The sequence below is a fragment of the Chinchilla lanigera genome, unplaced genomic scaffold (genome assembly GCF_000276665.1).
Source record: "Chinchilla lanigera isolate Chin_1 unplaced genomic scaffold, ChiLan1.0 scaffold00022, whole genome shotgun sequence".
Lineage (NCBI taxonomy): Eukaryota > Metazoa > Chordata > Mammalia > Rodentia > Chinchillidae > Chinchilla > Chinchilla lanigera.
In genome coordinates, this window is record NW_004955423.1 from 2639659 (window position 1) to 2661097 (window position 21439).

The 21439-nt window shown below is 43.4% G+C and overlaps 1 protein-coding gene across 2 annotated transcripts in view; it reads left to right on the forward strand.

The window, feature by feature from the left end:
- Tgfbr3 (transforming growth factor, beta receptor III) overlaps positions 1 to 21439 on the forward strand; it is a 191503-nt gene that overhangs the window by 65808 nt on the left and 104256 nt on the right. For both annotated transcript variants that reach the window (XM_005385063.2, XM_005385062.2), the window contains one exon: positions 11267 to 11451. In XM_005385063.2, the coding sequence (XP_005385120.1) occupies positions 11267 to 11451 (185 nt within the window). The remainder of the gene's footprint in view (positions 1 to 11266; positions 11452 to 21439) is intronic.

Here is a 21439-nt window from a genome sequence, read left to right on the forward strand (position 1 = left end):
CTCCCCTCCTCCCCTCCTCCCCTCCTCCTCCTCCTCTTCCTGTCCCATTTGCACTGGGAATTGAACCCAGGGCCCTTGCTTTGTGCTGAGCTGAGCTATAGTACCAGCCCTCTCCTGTTTCTTTTTTTTTTTTTTTCCTTTTTTGGGAGACAAGGTCTCAGTTAAGTTGCCCAGGCTAGACTCAGAGTTACAGTCCTCCTATTTCAGCCTCCTTAGCATGCTGGGATTACGGGCATATATCCTTGTGCCCCAGCGCCGTGTCCTTTCTCATGCCAGGGCACCTCTTAGGGTACAGCCTAGCCTTGCACCTGCTAAGTATGCTCTCTACCACTGAGCTTACCCTTATACCTTTGGGGCTCCTTTTTATGTTTAGTGATGACGTGTAGGACATGCTACTTCTCTTTAGGTCATAAAAATTACCAAACAAAACAAGACACCTTCTTCCCAGAGCCGCATATATAATCTCTCTGGGTACTCCAGGTTGTATGGTGGTGTTTTGCTTAGCGGGAAGAGCTAGTACCCTGGACAACTTGGCACTTCCCCGTACTCAGAATTTATATTCTTAATGCAGCTCTTCTCTTTGTTTCCTTTTGAACATTTAAAAACAATTTTAAATAGGAAAAGGTTTGCGCTGGTTATACCATGATTTCATCATAACAATGTACAAATGTGCACTGGTGTTTAGCCCAACAAATTGGCATGTGACTTCTTGCAAGAAAGAAAGAAACAATGAGGAGCTATACCAAAAGCGTTGTGCTGTAGCAAACTCTGGGATCTCCTGGCTCAGCACCCTAGAAGTCCCATATCACATGGGTTAGGACTCTTCTGTCTTTTTCCTATCAGAGATAAATGCTAGCCTCAAGCTAAGTTTTATTGTGGAAAAGCCCAGGTGTGGGCGGTGGTGGATAGGCCCCTTTTGGAGTTTAATGGTGGTACATTCCCCAGCTCTCTCCCCAAGGGCTGTAGATCCAGGGACTTGCAATTTGAGATGGTACAAACATAAGCACATGTTGTGTACAGCTAGGCCCTCTGGAGCCCAGGGCCTTCCAGGTGTTTTTTCTTGAGTTTTGTTTTTGCATGGTATCCTGGTGTTTGTAACATTCTCTCTCATAAAGCTCAGTGAAAGCCAGACTGTGTTGTTGGCTGAGAAATCATCCTGGGTGCCCTTGCTTACACAATCTGACATCTCACAGGGGTCGAAGGGATTTTCGGCTCAAGGGCAGAATAGATCCTGCAGCGCCAGTCTCACAGTCTGTGGGAGTTTGTCCCTCTTTGCAGCTGACAGCATTGCAGAATTCCCTCTGGGACAATAACAGAAACCCTCATTAGCCAATGGTGTTGTTGGAATAAAATCTCTCCACTGCAGTGTCTTGGTCCCAGGCTATAATATTACCCCTTAATTCCTTCTGCATCTTTACCACTTTTATTATAGCAGAACACACGCTCCTCATTAGTACCCTGGGTGATACGGGGAATCAGAATGCTGGCAATGATGTGGAATAGGTACCAGATGTTTTTGTCAACTTGGCATGCTTTAGTATTTAGAATGGTCGCAGATCACATTTATTAAATGTGAAAATCACCATCCTTTCCTCTGAACAGTACCCTCCCCTCAGTATTTTACTCTGTGTTGCATGAGGTGTAACATTAATAATTTCTTTGGGGATAGATTAAATTTCAAGTGTGTGCAGCAAATGCATCTGTTCCCAAATGCCTTGTCTGCATTCTGTCAAGTCTCAGGGCTGGCCCGCGGCCAGCATGGATGTGGGGGTTCTGTAGCTGAGATTGGAATGCTGGGTTGCAGAGAAAGCACATAATGAAAGGGTGAGTCCATCTGCATTTTTTTCTTTAAGTAGAATGGGGAATTCAGACATTGATGTTATAGTCAGAGCGTAGGAACATTTCCCATGTGTCCAGATAATCAAGCGTTAGTGAAAAAGACAGGGCATTTGGTACAATGGAAAAGGAGCTTTTGCTCCTGCATTAAGTTCATGAAGTCTTTTAAGTCCCAAAGGTAGTGAGTGTAAATTGCAGTTTATTTTATTTTATCTTATCAGACATGAATTAATATTTGTGTTTGGCCCCTAAGTCTGCTCACCTCGTCCTAAGTGAAGAACTGGAAAGTGCAAGGCAAAAAGCAGATGAACTTGTCATGAGAAGAGCCTGCACCTAGCGTTTGACAGACCTAGTTCATATTTCCTGCTGCCACTTACTGGTGCGGTGTGACCTTTGGCAAGTTGCTTAACCTCTCTGAGCACAATTTCCATCATTCTAAAACGCAGATTTTAACACTGTGTTCACAGTATTGTTACGAAGATTAGGAATCATATTGTTGGTGATGGGGTCAAGTGTGTCCTGGTTGCTGGATGGGTGTACCACATGGAACAGAGCTGGCTTCAGGTCACAGGGCGAAAAGATAGTTCCAAAAATTCACAGAATTTTTAAGAGTTTTGAGGAGATCACATTTCTAGAGTAGCAAGCAGGGAAAGAGAAACTCACACTTTGAGACCACAGAAAAGTTGGATCTCTTTGGGAATAACCTCCAAAGAGTCCCAGCCCGGGTGTGCACTAGATGTGTAGAAGCAACAGCAGGGCCCACATTGGTAGGCCCCGTGAGGAGTGGCCAGGAGCGGAAGCCACAGTACCATGCTGCGGGTCTCACGTTCCTGAAAGATGCACCCGGCTCTGTGGCTTGCAACAACTTACTTAAGTGCGAGTAACAACACTGATTCTGCCCAGTTTACAGTTTTTAGGAGGCTGCAGATGAGCTGTCTGCAGCATGACTCTTGATTATAAAATGCAGGGTGAGGGTAAATGTGTGTGGGTTTGTGAGTGCTGTTGGTCTTAGCCTGCGTTTCTTTCCTTTTTTTAAAATTTATTTTAAAAATAAAAGAAGGAAAACATATTAACAAACAGACATCCATTTACAAAATAGCGTAAGAGCAATACAAATAATACAGAGTTATAGACAAAGTGGTAGGAAATTAACCATGGTTGTTGTATTCCTTATTGATATCTTCAAAGTGGTTTCTCAGGAAAACAAATAGAGACAGGCAAGATGGATCAAATCAGTAATCATTAACTGTTCCTTTCAGTAAAGCGATAGAAGTCAGTCGCACAGCTCTGTGCGTTTCTTTCCTTATCCTCTGTGGTCATCTGTGTCCTGTTTGCTTCTCACTGTGGTGGAGTGGCTTTTGCTGTGCTGATCAGCATCGTCAGCAGAGCAAGCTGCTCATTGGTCTCTTGACTGCAAGGATGAGATTGCGTAGGGAAGAGGAGGGCTGTGGGTTGCCAGCCGTGGCCGCAAGAGAAACTCCCAGCCTTCCGAGCCCTCCTTGAGGGCCTGCACCGGCAGCTCCAGCGCTCATGGGCATCGAGAAATGGCAGATGAGTCAGACCTGGTTTTAGAACAAGATTTCCTGGTTTCCGGCCCTTGTGGCTTGAAGTGCTGCACTCACAAGCACGAACCAGAGCCACTGTGTGCCCTCAGGCACGTGTGGGAGAGCCTGAGCGGGCGGAGTGCACGGGTGGCAGGTGGAAGCTTGTCTCGGTGGGGCCGGATCTAGCCAGCAGGCGGGTGGGAGGGGCTTCCTGTGGCCACGAGAGGGATGGGGGGCTTGGGCCTGACCTGGCCCATGGCAGGGGCAGTGGTGATTGGCATGCGACCCGGAGAAAGGGGTACTCGAAGAGAGGGCCAAAACTGCTTTGTGTTTCCTACTTTCTGTGACAGTTGAGGGTGGGGAAGCCCCAACTGGAACTTGACTCTTAACAACCAAAGATACCACCTCCTTCTCTTCATGATGATTTTCTTCCTTTGGCATAAGATTGCAACTTTGGCTCTTAGGTAAAGAGTGGGAGGAATGGCCAGGCATGGGGGAACATGCTTATAATCCCAGGACTCTGGAAGGCTGAGGCAGGAGGATTGCAATTTCGAGCTCTGCCTGCAGAACTCAGTGACTTAGCAAAACCCTGTCTCAAAATAAAATAAAACAATAAAAAGAGTGAGGGATGTACGTTAGCACGAAGGTCCTGAGTTCAATCCCCAGGGCCAACCTCCCCCCAGAAGAGTGAAAGGAAGAAGTCTAGGATAGACAGTCTCTCGTTGGTATGAAAGTTGTTAAGCATGGATCACCTCATGCCTCTTTTCTCTTTCCTTAGTAACATTGCCTACTGTGTTCCAGGCACTGTGCGGAGTTAAGGCATACAACAATAAACACAATGGTTAGGTTCCATTTTTTTGTGGTATAAGTCACCTTCAGGAGTGTGTCCACGTTAAGCACAGAATTATGTAGACTGTAAGCATCAAGTCACACAAAGCACTTCGAAGGGAATTGGAGTACCCTGAGAGTATGAACAGATAGCTGTGGCACACCGTGTGAGAGGCACAGGAAGGTTTGTCGGCAGATCTGAAGCACGAGCAGGGGTTTGTCTTGCCAAGGCAGTGGGAAGGAGCAGAGGCGGCAGAGAAGGCGTTCATGGAGACAGAAACTGTAACCGTGTAAATGTGGAGGCTCCTGGGAGGAAGGCTGGCATAAAAGAAAGCAGGGATGTTAATTAGAGTAAGTTAAGCTACAAGTGTCAGAAAACCTAAGATGACTTTAGCTTGAGTAAGAGAAAAGTTTACATTTTTTTTTAATAGAAAGAAGCATTTCAGAGCTTATCCATGATGTTTGTCAAGCACTCGGACAACTTCGTATTGGCCTCCTCAGCATTTCTTCCATCTTAGAGTCAAAATGACTGCTGTAGCACTGTCTGTCACATCTGTATTCCAGTCATCAGGAGGGGGGAAAAAAGCCTTAGAAAATATTTCCTTCCTTTCCTAATAAATCATCCTGGAAGTTGTGTATGACACCTCTGCTTATATTTCAGCAAGAATTCAAGTGGAACTGGAATATGTGCGTGATTAACAGCCAGAGAAAGGTGGAGAATAATTGATATTGGGAGACAACCAGCAGTTCCGTGGCTCAGCCGGAAGGGCTACAACACAGTGAGGAAGTGCCAGGTTGATGAGAGATGAGACTGGGTGAGGAGGTGGACCCAGGTCTGGAAGGGCCTCATAAGCCAAGGGGAGGTTTAGGGCCTTCATCTGGAGAGCAGTGAGAGAGCTGAGATAGATCAGGGCAGGATCAGAATTATGATATTTAAAAGATTTATTTTCTTTTATCCTCTCTGGTTTTCTTCTTTAGTACATTCTGTACTCCGCACACTTACTCAGTTACTTCTTTACAATGAGCTCCTTAGGGAGAAGTTACTGGGTCAAAAGCTATATACTAGCTGGGCATGATGACACTTGCCTGTAATCCCAGCTACTTGGGAGGCTAAGGCAGGAGAATGGGGAGTTTGAGTCCAGCCTGGTCAATACAGCAAGACCCTATCTCAGAAAGAAAAAAGATGCAAAGAATATGCACATTTCTTTAGGCTTTTGATACATTGAAAAATCATGCCTGTTTGCTCTCTTATCAGCAGAGCGTGATTTCTGGAGGTATTTCTGGCCTTACTATTTTTCATAAGCATCTCCTCCCGCTGAGCATTTTTTAATGAAGCATTTCAACATACAGAGATGTTGAAATCATTGACCAGCGAACATCTAGATTCCACAGTTAACATTTTGCAATAGTTGCTTTATCAGACTATCTCTTCTCCCAGCAATCCATCTTGTTATTTGGATGCATTGCAGTGTAAGTTATAAATCACAGGATACTCTGATTGCTTTTTGATCCTCACACAAAGTCTGAGCATAGCGGCCCAAGGAGTTCATACTGATGTTGCTTTTCAGAATCCTGTTGGGTAAGAGAGAGGATTTCAAGGCAGGTCCCAGTCTGTGGCCTCCAGTGACTAGGATGACTTGAAATAGTTATGTTAGTGGATTGAGCTTATCTTCTTTTTCTTTAAAATGGGCATAATCCTTCTGGTATGTTGGAAGGATATATTGCACCTAGCACTGTCCAGAACATAGTAAGAACTTAGTAAAGGAGAGCAATGTGTTATTTTCACTCCATCTGAAGTTGTGTATTGAACTGCAGAAGGCACCATTTCTTATATACTCTTAGTGATAGTGGTGGATAATTCCTAATTTTTTGCCTTTTTGGTATGCAGATAGCTTAATCATGTTTTGTACTTTTTTTGTTTTTTAAACTTGAAGGAAAAAATTCCATAAGGATCCCCCCCCAAATTCTAGTGTGTCAGCTGATCAGGAGCACTCTTTACTGAGTACCTTAGTCAGCTTTCCATTGCTGTGACAAAATACCTAAGGTGATCAACTTAAAAGGAAGAAAGGTTTATTTTGGCAGAGGTTTCAGTGCATGGTCACTTGGCCTTGTCATTTTGGGCCAGTGGTGACACAGTACCTCATGGCAGACTGTGTGGTGGAGAAAATTGTTCACCTTATAGCAGCAGGAAACAAACACAGCAGGGGCCAGGGTCCCATCCTCACCCATGGCTTAACTCTTTTTCACTTGGCTCAACCTCTTAAAGATACCACCATGTCCCAGTAGGACAAGTGGGTGACCAAGCCTTTAACATGGGAAGATATTTTAAAATCTAAGCCCTTGACACTAACATTGAAACACTGATTCCAATAGGTCTCTGTATAGGGCCTTTGTCCTGCCATTTGATCAGAGTGTACTGTACCCCGTGCACTGCTTTGTGCTGACTTGTGTCCCCTAAGGTTGGAGACACGAACTAAGGAGGACACCAGTGGGCAATGCTGGAATTGTAAGGAGGTCGGCAAGTTAAGCAGTTTAAAGGCTTTTTTGCAGATGTATTTTTGGGCCAAATGCCAGACCAGTCACAGCTTTGCATGCCCATATACAAATTGGAACTCAAAAGCACTTTTATCTATGTTGAACTTGTGATCATCACGAATTCACAGCAGGAGGATCTGAAACCAATTTAGGTTTCCAGTGTGGGTAGCTACTCCCAGTATGGGCCCCCAGAATTGAGTAGGGAGAAGAGGATTTCTCTCAGGCTCTGGTGTGTTCCCGGCAATGCACCTCTCGCTGTTGCTGGCTTGGTTATTCCCCTCAGCACCTCTTGCTTTCTCAGAAAACGGCTGAGCACAGTCCAGCAATATAGAGTGGCGGTGATTATTTGAGAAGGCACATACTTCATTTAGACCAGATTGCTATTATCACCCTAGATAATTTCTTTGACTCCTGAAATAGACTGGGTCCACTGGGCAGGTTGTCTGCTTATGACAGAGCAGTGGGGGGCAGGAGGGGTTGGCTCTGACCTTTGCATTTTAGATTGAGGGTGCAGTCTTGAAGAAGACCTTTATTATTTAAATGTCAAGAGGAACTCATTGGAGTGGTACAAAGCTATTATTATTATTATCATTCTTATATTATTAGTACATTGGAGTGGTACAAAGCTATTATTATTATTATCATTCTTATATTATTAGTACATTGGAGTGGTACAAAGCTATTATTATTATTATCATTCTTATATTATTAGTACATATTATTAGTACATGTTTGCAGTACATAATGATTACATTCCTCATGCGGAGCTGGTACATGTATGTAACACATTTTAATTCTTTCTTTCAAACCCTCTTCCATCTCTTGGTCCCCTTCTCATTTGTAAAAGGTTCATCTCCCTATTTCCTATTATCTGCCTTTTATTGTGTCCTTATTTATATTTTGGGTTTCTCATATAAGAGAAACCATGTGATATTTAAGCTTATGTTTCTGATTTATTTCACTGAATGTTATGGTCTCAAGCTGCATCCACTGCCCTACAGATGACTCCACTTTATCCTGCTTTATGGTGGAGTAGTCCTTCGCTGTTATAAATACCACAGTTTCTCTATCCATTCATCTGCTGATGAGCATATGGGCTACTTCTAAGATTTAGCCATTATGAGTTCTGCTGTAAACGTGGGTATACTTGTATCATTGTGTTCATGATGTCTTTTAGTTTTTTGGGAAGATACTAGAAGGGACTAGGTGGATCAAATAGAATTTCTATCTTTAGTTTTTGAGGATTCTCTATATTGATTTCCATAGGGGTTGTACTAGTTTACATTCCTATCAGTAATATAGAAAGATTGCTTCTCCCCCATAGGTTCACCAGCATTTTGCTTGTTATTATCTGATTTCTTGACAATAGCCATTCTTTCTGGAGTAAGATGGAACCTCAGTGTTGTTTTAATTTGCATTTCTGTAATGGCCAGAGCTTTTTGTGTGGATTCCATTTGGAAGGTTGCTTTAGTGGGTTATATGTTCAAGTCTCAGGATACTTAGCTATTGAGTACGAACAATAGCGCCACGCTCCCAGAGGTGTGTGAACACAGGGTCTTACCATAAAAGAATGAAGGGAAATTTCCTTTCTGACCTCTGCAGGTTCATGGGAATAGGCTGACAAAGTCCAATTAAATAAGTGAAAAAGCATGCAAATTAGTTAACCTGCAGAAGGGGAAAAATGACAACCAAGGAAAAACCACAGGAGTGTGATTAACCACTAACCCAAAATGACTGAGAAATGTATACACCTCCTAGCTGTAGGGGAGGAAGGAAGGGGAGGATTGGGGAATGTGGACAATTTTGAGGGATTGAAAATGATTTTTAGAAGAACATGGTCAGTTTGGAGAACATACAGCAGTCTGAGACAACATTTTTCTGGCCTCCAGAACAGGCAGTGGTTTGTAAATGATTCTCTTTGGAATACTGAGTAGAACCAAAGCAGAAGACAGGTGAGAAAGGTTTGTGCAGGTGTGTTGACAGAGTTCAGTCTCTCTTCCTGCAGTATGAACTTAGTGAATGAAAACTTGGGGAAGGAACTAGAGGTCATTGCTTCCTTCCTTCCAGAGTTTAAGCAGTCAAGAAACATGCAGAGGTGTGTTGGTTTGAGGGATATTTTGCAAGGGGAAACAATACAATACAGGACACATATTTTATAAGATTATTTATAATAGTCACCCAAAGAATCATATACAAGAGAGTGCAGGAAATCTGTCCACACACTAAGACCAAGAAATCTAGCTGAGGGCCTGGATCCCACAGAAATGTCCTGCATGAGTCCAGCTGAAGATCTAGAGCTCCTAACAATGCCTCTTACGAGTCCAACTGGAGGCCTAGAGCCTAAAACAGTATCTCATGCAGGCCTGTTTCTCAATCTGCACTGGGAAAGCCCAAAGGTCAGTGGTGGAATCTAGGAAGTCTGTGCCAGCAGGATGAAGGATCTGTGCTAGCAGGCTGAGGGATCTGCACTGGAGCCAGGAAACGGTGCGCAAGTAAGAACCACAGCTCCCCTGAAAAGTACCACAGCCATCTTCAGCAACAGTGAGGTCCCGAGCTCCTCTGATGATCAGTATGGCTGAGTTCCCATCAGGAAAAAAAAAAAAACACAGCAATCTTCTTCAGGAGACTGGGCAGTGCACCATCTTCCCCTCTGGAGCCAGGAAGTGATGCTCAGAGCGAGGACCACAGCTGTCCAAAGTGAATCAAAGCTATTCTCAGTGCCAACAAAGTCCCAAGCTCCTTGGAGGATGAAAACAGCCAGGTTCATCAGAAAGCCACCATGACAAGCTCCTCCAAAAGAACCAACAGCTCCTTACAGCTTCTACAAGCTCCCAACAGCCTTTTCTCAGTTCCCAACAACCTAACTTCTTCTCCAGCTCTGCCTCTTATGCTGCTGGCAACAATCCTCAGGTGGGCTCCCCACACCCAGCACCACGCTTACTCAGTTCAGCTGGGGGTTGTAAGTTGACCACCCATTGTCGATCCACTACGAGAGGGAAGCCTCTTCTAGCATCTACCACTCTCCAAGCCCTAAAGTGGTGAGCACACCAGGGTGCTATCTTTTGGGGTGACAGTCCCTGGGCCCCTTCAGTGTCCCAGTTTGTCCTTTCTCCTGGATGTCTGTCTCTCTCCATCTGGCCACTCTGAAATGTCATGGGGTTGTACCTCACATCACTGTGGCAATCTGTTTCCCAAATTAATTCCTTACGGCCAACTTCAGTCTGCAGAATGAAGCCCGCCTCACTGATCAGAGAGGAAGCATTAAAAAAAAACTTCAGTGATTTAGTTATTCATTTAACCAATATTTTTTGAATATCTCTTATATGCCAGGCACTGTACAGGGTCCTGAAGATACAAAGATGAGTAACTTACAGCCCTCGGGGAGGTCACATTCAGTTGCCGAAGACAGATGTATACACTTGTGGCCGCTAGTGTAAATGAAACAGATGGCAGAGAAATTATGAGGGGGACAGAGGAAAAAAACTACCTCCTTCTGCTTGGGATGTTTATTGTGGGTGTAGAATTAGAATGGAAGAGGAATGTGAGATAGGCTTGAATAAAGACAAGGAATTGAGAACCGTCATAGTGTGTTTGCAGATCTTTATGCAGGCTGATGTTGTTCAAGTGGGGTGGGCTGGATAAAAGGCCACATATGCCATGTGAAAGAACTTCAGCTTATTCCTTAGACCAGCAGTTCTCCAGAGACGGAGACAAGAGGGATAGGCATTCACATTTGGAACCACTGCACAGTTAGGCACCCCTGCCTAGGAAGACCTCCTTTGTACAGGTGGGCTGGAGAGCTTGAGACCTGAAGCTTTCTTTAGGGGGGTCTGTAACTGTGTGGGGAGAGTAAGGAAATAGAAATGGGTAGGTTTAGAACTTAGGCTTGGCTGATTAGAGGAAAGATGAGGGAAGAAGAAGGAGCCACCTATAAGGAGTGTTCTGCATTTTCTATGTGGAGCTCTGCTCATGTTCTGCCTCTTGAGGGAGAATTTTTCTGATCTCTGGCTCAACCTTTGTTATGTGGTCCTTGGCTGCATTCATATCAGCCTTCTCCATGTTGTTCTTAAGTTTGTTCTGCTTTCCTTAATAAAGGGAAGTTCTTAAAATGCAGGGACTGGATTGTATACCTTTTTTGAGAATGCAATTTTTGACAGTCAGTTTTTTTATGCATAGTATTATTGGGCCTTTAAGTAATTTCTTCTGCTTTTCTCTGATTTTCTTCCAAGAGAGGAACAATTAAGCACAAATGTCCAATGGAAAGTGCCCTCCATCCGGAGGAATATATTTATTATTTGTGAGTCTAAATGAGCATTTAGAAAATCAAGTATACAGGAGAATCATCCTGAAGAAATGTAAGAGGTTTGAATTTCAGAATAGGCTAGATGTTTTGGTTGTTTTGCTTTGGAAACAATTTACTTGCAAAGGCTTCTCTGGTGGGTTGGCTGTGGCTTGATTATCCACAGTATCTGCTTTGAGGTAGAATTGCACTGAATGCTTTGTGTCTGTGATTCCACATGCAGGTCCAGAGTCCAGTGCCCAGTGTGAACTGTCACCTGTCAATGCCTCCCACCCCGTCCAGGCCTTGATGGAGAGCTTCACCGTCCTGTCGGGCTGTGCCAGCAGAGGTACCACCGGGCTGCCACAGGAGGTACACGTCCTGAACCTCCGCACTGATGAGAAAGGGTCTGACCAGCCGCGGAGAGAGGTAGGTATGGGTGTCAGCCTTCAGTCCTTACCCCCAAATCTGCAAAGATGCTTTTCTTTTCTTTTTTTTAATTTTAAAAATAAAAGGAGGAAAATTAACATTAACAGACAGACAACCTTTTACAAAATAGCAAAAGAACAGTACAGACAATACAGAGTTACAAACAAAGTGGTAGGAAATTAACCATGCTTGTTGTATTACATATTGATATCTTCAAACTGGTTTCTCATGAAAACAGATAGAGACATGCAATGTTGATCAATGAAGGACCCACTGACAGTTTCTTTCAGCAAAGAAATAGAAGACAGTAGAACAACTATTTTAACTCTCCTGTATATACATACATACAAAATTTCTCCTTCTTTCCCTTCTCTTTTCTCACAACCCAGTTGCCTTTACCCTTGAGCATTTTCCTATCATTCCACAATGTCTACCATACCTTCTAGTTTAAATTAACTCTTTCAGGTTTTACACTAGTGAAACAATGTGGTGCTTGCACATGTATGTTTGATTTATTTCACTTATGAGTTGGTCTCTAGTTGTGACCATTTACCTATAAAAGCCTCGAGTTTATCTTTCTTTATAGCTGAGTAATATTCCATTATATAAAAGTACCACAATTTACTTATCCAATCCTCGGTGGATGGACATTTGGGTTGCTTCCACAATTTAGCAATTACAAATTGTGCTGTTATGAACATAGGTGCACATATGTCGCTGTGATATGATGTTTTTAGATCTTCTGGGAAAATACCCAGCAGGGGGATAGCTGGGTTGAATGGGACCTCTAGACCTAGTTTTCTGAGGAATCTCTAAACTGATTTCCACAGTGGTTTCACCAGTTTGCATTCCCACCAGCAGTGGAGAAGGGTTCCTATTTCTCCACAGCCTCGCCAGCATTTGTTATTGGTTGATTTCTTAATGCTAGCCATTCTTACTGGGGTAAGGTGGAATCTTAGTGTTGTTTTAATTTGCATTTCTCGAATGACTAATGATGTTGAACATTTTCTCATGTATTTATTTGCCATTTGTATCTCCTTATCTGAGAAGTGTGTATTTATCTCAGCGGCCCATTTTTGGATTGGGTCTTTGAATTTGGGGGGGAGCTGATACTTTTTAATTGCAAAGATGCTTTTCTGAGGAAAGCATTCTTTTCTTCTCTTTTGGATTCAGCAGGGATTCTCATGTATGAATACATGATGGAGCAAGAGTTAAAATAGTGGATTGTTCTCTGCCCTGGGCAACTTTAAGACTTCTCTCTCCAGGAATTGCTTACCTCGCCCTCTTCCTGGCCTTCTGTGTGGGAAGAATTTCAGCTTCTAAACATGATTGTGAGAAGACAAGGGGCCATTTCTCTGAAACTGTAGGTGTCTTCTGAACTTTACCTGTGACCTCTCTATCTTCTTTCCCTGCTTTGTCTTACTAGCCTGTTGCTCCTGCAGCATGCCAAGGGGAAATGGGATCACTCTGAAATAAGGATGGCAATATTTGTGTCTCCAGGAGAATCCCCTGTAGTAGCTCCTTGGTGCTGTCCAGGCAGATTCTTTAAGACAGTGGTGGTCTCAGGAGTCATGTTGAGAATGATGGTATAAGCTCATAGCTACCAAGTATTTGCTGACATTGGGAGACGCCTACACTGCCCCATGGGGTCCTGTCAGTTTACAGGTGATTAAACAGGTGCAGAGAAAACTTACTTGGTCAAGGTCATGACTCTAGAAAGAAATGAACTCCTCTTTCCTGTAACTCTAAAATGGCGTGGATGATGGGCGCACGGTCATCATGCTTCTTTGAGGAGGTAGGTTTTCCTACAAAGTAACACACAGTTGTCATTCTGTTTGGTTTTTTGGCTTCAGTGTATCACAAAGTTAATCACTCAGACATTATTTTTCTAGGGAGAAAGAAAGCACAGTAAATCCTGGTCACAGCAAAGTATGGAAAACTAATGCAGAATGAAATTTATCTTTTAGTTTTGTCCTGGTCAAGAAAATAAATTTCCAGAACCATTTGTTTATGTGCCCCATCACCCTGTCTTTTGGGGAGAGTAGGGAAAGGAGAGGCATGAGGCATCCAGAAGGAAAAGCAAATGGGGTTTAATCTCATGAAAGTGTGCAGAATTGGCTCATTTCAAAGACAGATCATCTAACCTTTCTAGCTGCACTGGAAATTATTGTTAATACTCTTGGTTGCTTGCCATTGTTGCTGCAACACATATTTCAGGTCAGATTTCTTTATCCCCATAATGCATCTTTAATTCTTAACTTATGGGGGAGAGTTTGTGTTGGGAGGGGAGGCAGGAGAGGAGGAAATGCAGTTCCTATGAGGCATTGCTGACTCCGGCAGTTCTTCAGCAGCAGTAATTACTCATTTTATATATGCTTCTCTCAGAGGAGCCGAGAAGGAAAGGAAAGTCCAGGCTGATACAGAAGCAGCATCAGCCCCAAATTCTTGATGTTAAATTGTGCGGCACTGTTGTTGACTCTGAAAATAAATTCAATAAGACCACTGGAAGAAAAGAGAAATACCTTAAGCAAGGATAGCAGAACTCTCTCACATGGGAACCTCGTTTAAGAGAGGGCGCTGCTGTAGATACATAAAATGAGCTGGCATGTAGGGATGTAATGTGTTCAGGGAGAAGAGGAGGAAAGAAGGCCTATGGAGGATGTCACCTCTTGTTTGAAAACCTGAACATTGTTCTCCTTCAGTATCTGCGTAGTGTAGGTACACTTGGGACCGGTGATTTGAAGGCATTTCTGAGAATAGGTGACTAAGGGAAATTGCACTATTTCTTTTTTGGGGACCTTTGAGGATTAGATGGCTGTAGCTCAATGCTATTTGAAAAGATGATTAGGATAATTGATCTTCGGAAATTCCACCTGGCTCCGATGTGTTCTCATGCTGTAGAACTCAGAGTACTTTGCATGTGCAGAGTAAATGTGGAGGGTGAGATCAGACAAGGGGAGAATAAGAGAGAATTTGGTGGTGGATGGCAAGATGGGGCTAGAAGAGTGTTCCATGCTCCTGCCTCTCTCCGTCCACTGAGTGTGGAGAGACAGCACTGCAGTTGTACAGATAACTTTGAAAAATCACTTGAGCCATATAACCCAGGGGTTCTGCTCCTAGAGATGCACCCAAGAGAAAAATCCAACCTAGATCCCACGCCGTAACCTGCCTGTGAATGTTCTTAACAGCATTATTCATTATACTCAGAAAGTGGACACAATTTGTTATCCTCTGGTAAATGGATAAAGAAAATGTAGTATATCCATACAGTAGACTGTTACTTGGCAATAAAAAGGAGTAGAGTACTGATATGTGCTCTAATACGAATGGAGCTTAAACATACTATGCCGTGTAAAAGATGGACATAGCAAACTGTATTATGTAATTCCGTTACATGGAGTATCCAGAATACACAGATTTATAGACACAGAAAGTAGGGAGTGCTTGCTTAGGACTAAATGAGGGAAAGGGGGAAGTAGGGATTGACTGCTAATGGTTATAGTTATTTGGGGGTTATTTGGAGGTAGAAGTGTTCCAAAATTAAATTATGGTAATGATTGTACAATCTTGTGAATATACTAAAAAGTTTTGAATAATAAAAGGGTGAATTTGATGGGATATAAATTATATCTTAATAAAGATAATAAAAAATCATTAGACTTGCCAACATTATAATTAGCCCATAACGTTTACCTTGACTCAGTTCACTTTTTAAAGAAATACTAAAATTGCTTCCTCTGACAGCCTAAACTCACCCAACTCTTTGTTGTTCTTAATGGATGACTTGATTTTTATAGATAGGACATTCTATGAGCTCTGTCAGAAATAACAGCTGACCTGTTTGGGGGGTATTAGTGGGAGGGCCTGGGGCAACCTGTACAGTCACTATCGGATAATTAAGGCAGATATTTTTCAAAATGAAATAAGTACCATTGCTTACAAGTTAGCAGAAGAATTATGACACTAGCTCCCGGCCATGCTTGACTTTGACTCTAATGACTCTAATGACTCTAATGACCTTGATTCTACAGTAGTTGCTATCCACAGTGTCATCCTGAATGTGAAGGAATTACTACATCAGCCCCATTTCCCCTTGGCTTGTCAGTGGCGCAGGATCAGCATCCAGATTTGCAATAAATCCCCCTTTCTCGCATTTTACTAAACTCAGACCTTCCAGGTGCCTTAAGGTCCTGCGGCTGAGGAGAGGCTTCTTGTTTGCCTGAATAGAGGACGTGACATAGCCTACCGGGAGGGAGTAGTTGCAGCAGGTTGGTAAGATTTGGGCAAACAGTTTTGCTTAAGTTGGACAAATAATTGCACTGGCTGGCAGAGGGCTCGTAGCAGAAACATGCCTGTTACAGCCATGACTGGAAGCCCTCGATACCAAAGCACCACTCTCCCACTGGCCTGCCTGCTGGGTTCTCATCAGGACAATGAGACCTAGAGTTGTTCTTTTCATGTGAGGCCACACCTCTCGTTTGTAATCACTGGTTTTGGAAACAACAGCCCTGGAAGTGAACAGGAAATTGGAAAAAGACTCTCTGGCAGAGGCGGGCAGAAGGGGGTAAACAGCCCTGATAGATTGGATTTGTCTTTTAGAATAAATTAAACTCTGTACAAAGGAGCTCCCAGTGCCCTTTGGCTGTAGTAAAATATGCCCCTTCCCTTTCTGTGAGCCTCCAGAGTTCGGTCCCTCCCCTCGTTCCTGATTCCTGATTCCTGAGAAGGGTTAGAGTACCATCAGAGGCTGTTTACAGAAACATGCTTTCATTAGTTGCTGGAATGGCAACAATTTTGTTCCTATCTTCCAATTTTTACTCTGTGATCTGCTTTTATGTGGTGGTCTGTGTCTTTTCTATTTCCGTTCTGTCTAATTGCTTGCTTATATTTTGAAAAGCTGCTAGTCGCCCATAGTTAGCCATTACGCATGTGTATGAAAGACGTGGGCATTTACATGTATGTATTTGTTCTGCCATTGAGGGAGGGACTGACCGTTCATGGGTGTGCTTGTGCTGGGTGGTAGGGTGGAGTGAGAATTGGGAGGCTCCATTGACACAGGAAAGGCGCCAGGCTTAATAACTTCACCCATGAGAACGTCCATGCCTTCTATAATTTTATAGGTTTGCTTCTCTGCTTCCTCCCAGAAGAAGATTTGGGGTGGGTTCCAACAACAGACACATCAACAATATAAGCACAGGGAACAAAACAAGAACCAAGGGAAAAAAGGAGAGTGTAGCTTGTTGGCTGTGTGGGTCAGTGTGGTTGCGATGATTGAGTTTGAAATTTGGCTCCAAGTTTCTTGGCAGGCACGGCCAGATGGGATGTGTGGTTAATCACACATGTGGCTCTAAATCACTTTGACTTTGTACCTTCTCTGAGGACTGTGGCATGAACTTGTTCCTTTCTTGGTTGAGGACAGGAAGAGACCACAGTTAGGAGAAAGAGAAGGAAGTAAGCACATATAAATGTTAACTGTTCTGCTTGCCTTTTTTAACAGCGTTTTTATTCTCCATGTAACAGTAGCAGTAGCCCCAGTGGTGGAGATTACATGCCCACTGTGGGCCCCCCCTCACTGGGCACTTGCATTACTTCTGCCAGTCCTCAGCACCCCGGAAGGAAGGTCACACTGTTTTAGCAGAGGAGGACATTTGGACTATGGGAGGTGGGGACTCATGACGCCAGCTCTAGTGGTATATGTTGATGGCGCAGTTCAAGTTTTTTCCATGCCTAGAGATGGTCTTTATTTTACTTCCAGGCTGCAAACCTCCTCGAGCCAGCTCTATCAGTTAGCTGAGCCAGCAGGTCTCAGGGAGGCTTTGGGTTTTGTGCATAGGTTTGCCACAGCTCTTTTCAATTCTCTGTGTCCTTTCCTATTCTCCTCTGGCTTTGGGAGAGTATTAAGGTTGGTCTGTGTGTGACAGTGTTGTTTTTTTCCTTCCCTTGGTTTAGGATTATCATACCAAACGTCAGTTATTATAAAATGCAGGGGTGAGCTCAAGAGCCATTGATCTCTATTTGGCTGCTAAATGCCACTGCCAAGGGGATGTTTCTGCCTTCATAGTTAATCATCTCCCTAAGGCTTTCAGCAGCCTGCACAATAACTCACCTGTGCTCTGCCTACAATCCAGAACTTCTTTTAACCAAACTTGCTTTAACTGTGGAAGGGAGAACTGGTGCACAGAGAGATTTCCTCTGAGAATGAAAAAAGTTACAGTATTGCGTAAAGTTGTGAAAGTTACAGTATTGGGGCTTGGCCATCTGATTCAACATCTTTTTGCTTGGTTTTAATTTTGGTCATTTGGGAGATATCTGCCTATCCACCTGTCTCCCTCTACTACCTACTTACTCATCTGTCCATCTGTATTCTTTCCTCCTGTTTCTACAATATTAATAGATGGTGAACTTTTCTTATTTTTTTTTCTACCTTGGTTACTAAAAAGGCGGAAGTACATGGAGAGGGAGGCAGTGAGTGTGTATCTTGCCTGTACCCATCACAGCTGAAAGAACTGATGCGCAGTTTCAAGGCTGGCTTTTTAGAAAGCACATATAGGAGAATTTTGTTCATCATATAAAGCAAGTTTGCTGTATTTCTTCTTTATCTGGGGCATTTTTTTTCTTTGTTGTTAATTCATGAATGACTTCCCAAAGATAATCTTGTATACATGCAGGAAAAAAAAACAAAACTCCAATACCCCAGTGCTAACTATTTTGTGACATCTTGCACATAATATGTACTATGCAAGTGTCAAAGTAAACTCACACACAGACACTGTATATTGGTGAAATTCAGTTTCTAAACAAGCACCTTTCATATATAAGCACTGTCTGATGTTTGTTTAAAAGTTCTGGAAGGTTGTTCTGGAAATCACTCCAGTGTGGCTGGTAAGCTGATCTTTGAGCCGACCATTTGTCATAGACCTACTTGGGATACACTGAATTTCCTTTCTCTTTCCTGCTCTCCCTTCTCCCTTCCCCTTTGTCCTGTCCTCCCCTCATTCTCTCATTCAGCATTCCTGTAGAAATGATTTCATTACCTTCAGAGCCAGCTGTGTGTCTCACATAGGATCAGAGAAACTAAATGAATAGGACGCCCACATCATTTAAAAAGAGCTGTCTCTTCACTTAAAGACACTCCGAGAGGTTTAAATGATAATGCCCTGCTAGGCAGTGTGAAGGGGGTCAGTCCAGGTCTGGAGGGAGGAACAGGGTGGAGGACAGCAAGACACGGTTGTGGCAGCAGAGGACAATGCAAGCAGGGTTGGGACTGGCCGTACCAATCAAGATTGATTGCTAACATGCTGGGGAGAGATGAAATTACATCTACCTCTCAAATAAAAATTCTCTAAAAGCCCAGTCTTAAACTTTTAGAAAAAGTGAAAGCAGGGATTAGATATTAGTAAACACCAGGATTAGCAAACAAACAAAGGCCTGGACTAAGTTAACAATGTTACTGCTGGCTGTATCACTTTGACGGTGGTATTGATCATGGGGGGGCATCCACATGCTGTGTAATTGCCCTGGGAACCACAGCCCCTGCCCCCACTATGGGGATTGAGCCTGTTTGGACTCTACCATTATAGCATGAAGAAATGCTGGGTTATGTTCTTCACTGGCTAGAGGCTGACAGATTGAAAAAGCCTCTCTTATTACTGCCTCTTCCTTGGGGTGGAGAAGAGACTGTCTTGACCCCTTTTAAAATCTGTTCAGTGGCAGTATTTCCCAACCGGCATGGTGTTTTGTCTTCTTAGAGGTCAGGGTTACAACCCTGACCCCCACTGTTGTCATGGCAACTGCTGTGGGCTTTCTTAATTTCTTGAACATCTTGTTAAAAAATGTTTCTACAAGAACATCCTCCACATTTGACTTTTTTGCTCTTAGAATCGTTTTGGAGAGTATAAAAAAGGAGCCGAAGTAAGGAACAGGCCTATGAATCTGAGACTCATATGTGCTGATTGGGCAAATACCTGGTTTATGTGTGCACAGAATATACAGTCGTCCAACTTGTGTGTCTTGTTTCCATTGCTTATCTGCTGTTTTGACACTTTGTTTGAAAATAAAAGGAAACTTACTGCTAATATCTCCAACTTGAGTATTCATATTCTGCAGAGACATTTGTTAACCTTCCATTCTTCCCTCCAGTGTGTTCTAAATATTTCTGTGCCAATTAATGCATTTTAATTGTTTTACTTTTCTTCCTCTCAGGACAGAGGTCACGTGTAAACTTCAGGGTTGTGAAGCACTTTGCTGGTCCCTCCCTCTTGGTTTCAGGGTGCTCTGTTACCTGGCTCTCCTGTTCCCTTTCCACCTGATTTTTCCTTTTGTGGTGCTGGGATCCAACCCAGGAATGCTCTGTTACTGAGCTATATCCCTATCCCTTTTATTTTTTATTTTGAGACAGGATCTCACCAAGTTGCCCAAGCTGGTCTCAAACTCAAGTTCCCCTTTTCCCAGCTTCCTGAGTAGCTGGTATTACAGGGATGTGCCACTGTGCCTGGCTCTCAAAGAGTTCTCCATTAAAGCACAGTCATTGCACTTCTGTTTTCCTTTATCTGCTCTTCCCAGGGTGGCTTTTCTGTCCCGAGGATTCCAACTGTCACCTCCCGCCTGTGACTACCAGAATTCTCTGTGGGCTTTTCAAGTAGAGCTCCAGCCGGGGCTCTGCTGCACCCCACCTTGTGGCTCTGCTGCACCCCCCCTCCTGGTCCTTCCTTGAGCTCCTGGGTACCCGAGTGTGGGAGTGGCTGTCAGCATGGATCACATACAGGATTAATCTCAGCTTTGTTACTTCCCAAGCTTGTGGCCCTGGTGCATGACTTAATTCTGTAAGCTCCCTCACCTATGAGATGGAGATGATAGGGGGTGTACTGACTACTGAGAGACTTCTCTGTACACTCAAGGCTGGCATGTGTGCCTGGCACACAGGAAACAATCAAATGCGAGTTCATAATGCTTTTCATTGTCTTTAAAATGGAATTCAAGGAACTTCCTAAGCCAGTTCTCCTTACCCCAGTGCTGGCTTTTCAGGCAGTTTCCCTGTCCCTTCAGTGTTACCTTTACCATCCTTCTTTGGAGTTTTGAACCATTGAGGATTTACCTATCCCCTTCAAACCCTATATTTGATCAATCACTGAGTTTTATCGCCATTTCTGCTGCAGCTTCCCTTGAATTTTTCTGTCTCTCTCTATTCTGCAACAACACAGCCTTAACGCATCTCCTGGGACTGGCATCTCGGCCCCGACTCTTTCCGTCTTGGCTGGGAACCACTTCATAAACCAATTTTCTCTGAATACCACTCCCATAATTCATTCATTTGTTCACAGGCCTGTCAATGAGCTATGTGCTAAGAACCTACTGTGTGCCACTCTGCTAGTATTATTATTCTTTATTCCTTCAGCTCCTATATTTAATGTGGTGTGGCAGATAATATGACTAATATAGTAACCAAACTTTGAGTCTGAACAAAGGGAGTGGTAATTTTTTTTTCTTTGGTCTTTTTGAAACAGGGTTTCACTATGAAGTTCAGAGTGGCCTCGAACTCACTTTGTAGCCCAGTCTGGCGTTGAACTCACAGGAATCATCCTGCCTCAGTCTCCCGAGTGCTGGGATTAGAGGCATGTGCCACCACAACTGGCAGGGAGTGATAATTCTATCTGGTGGTAAAGGAAGGGTTTCCAGAAGACACAGCATTTGAGGGAGGGCTTAGAGCTGGAGGCCTCAGTATCCAGAGAGAAGAACAGAAACCAAATGTAGAGGAAAGTTCTTCCATGTATGCAGTGTGGTTGATTTACAGATGTAGTGGCAAACCGTAGTCACTGGACCAAATCCTCCTTGCTGCCTACTTCAGTTTTTTAAATAGCTTGCTTGAGATACCATTTATGTACCATAAAATTCACATGTTTAGAGTATACAAGCCAGTGGCTTTCAGTATTTATAGAATTGTGTAGCAAGCACCATAATCTAATTTTACAATAGTTTCAGCACCCCTGAA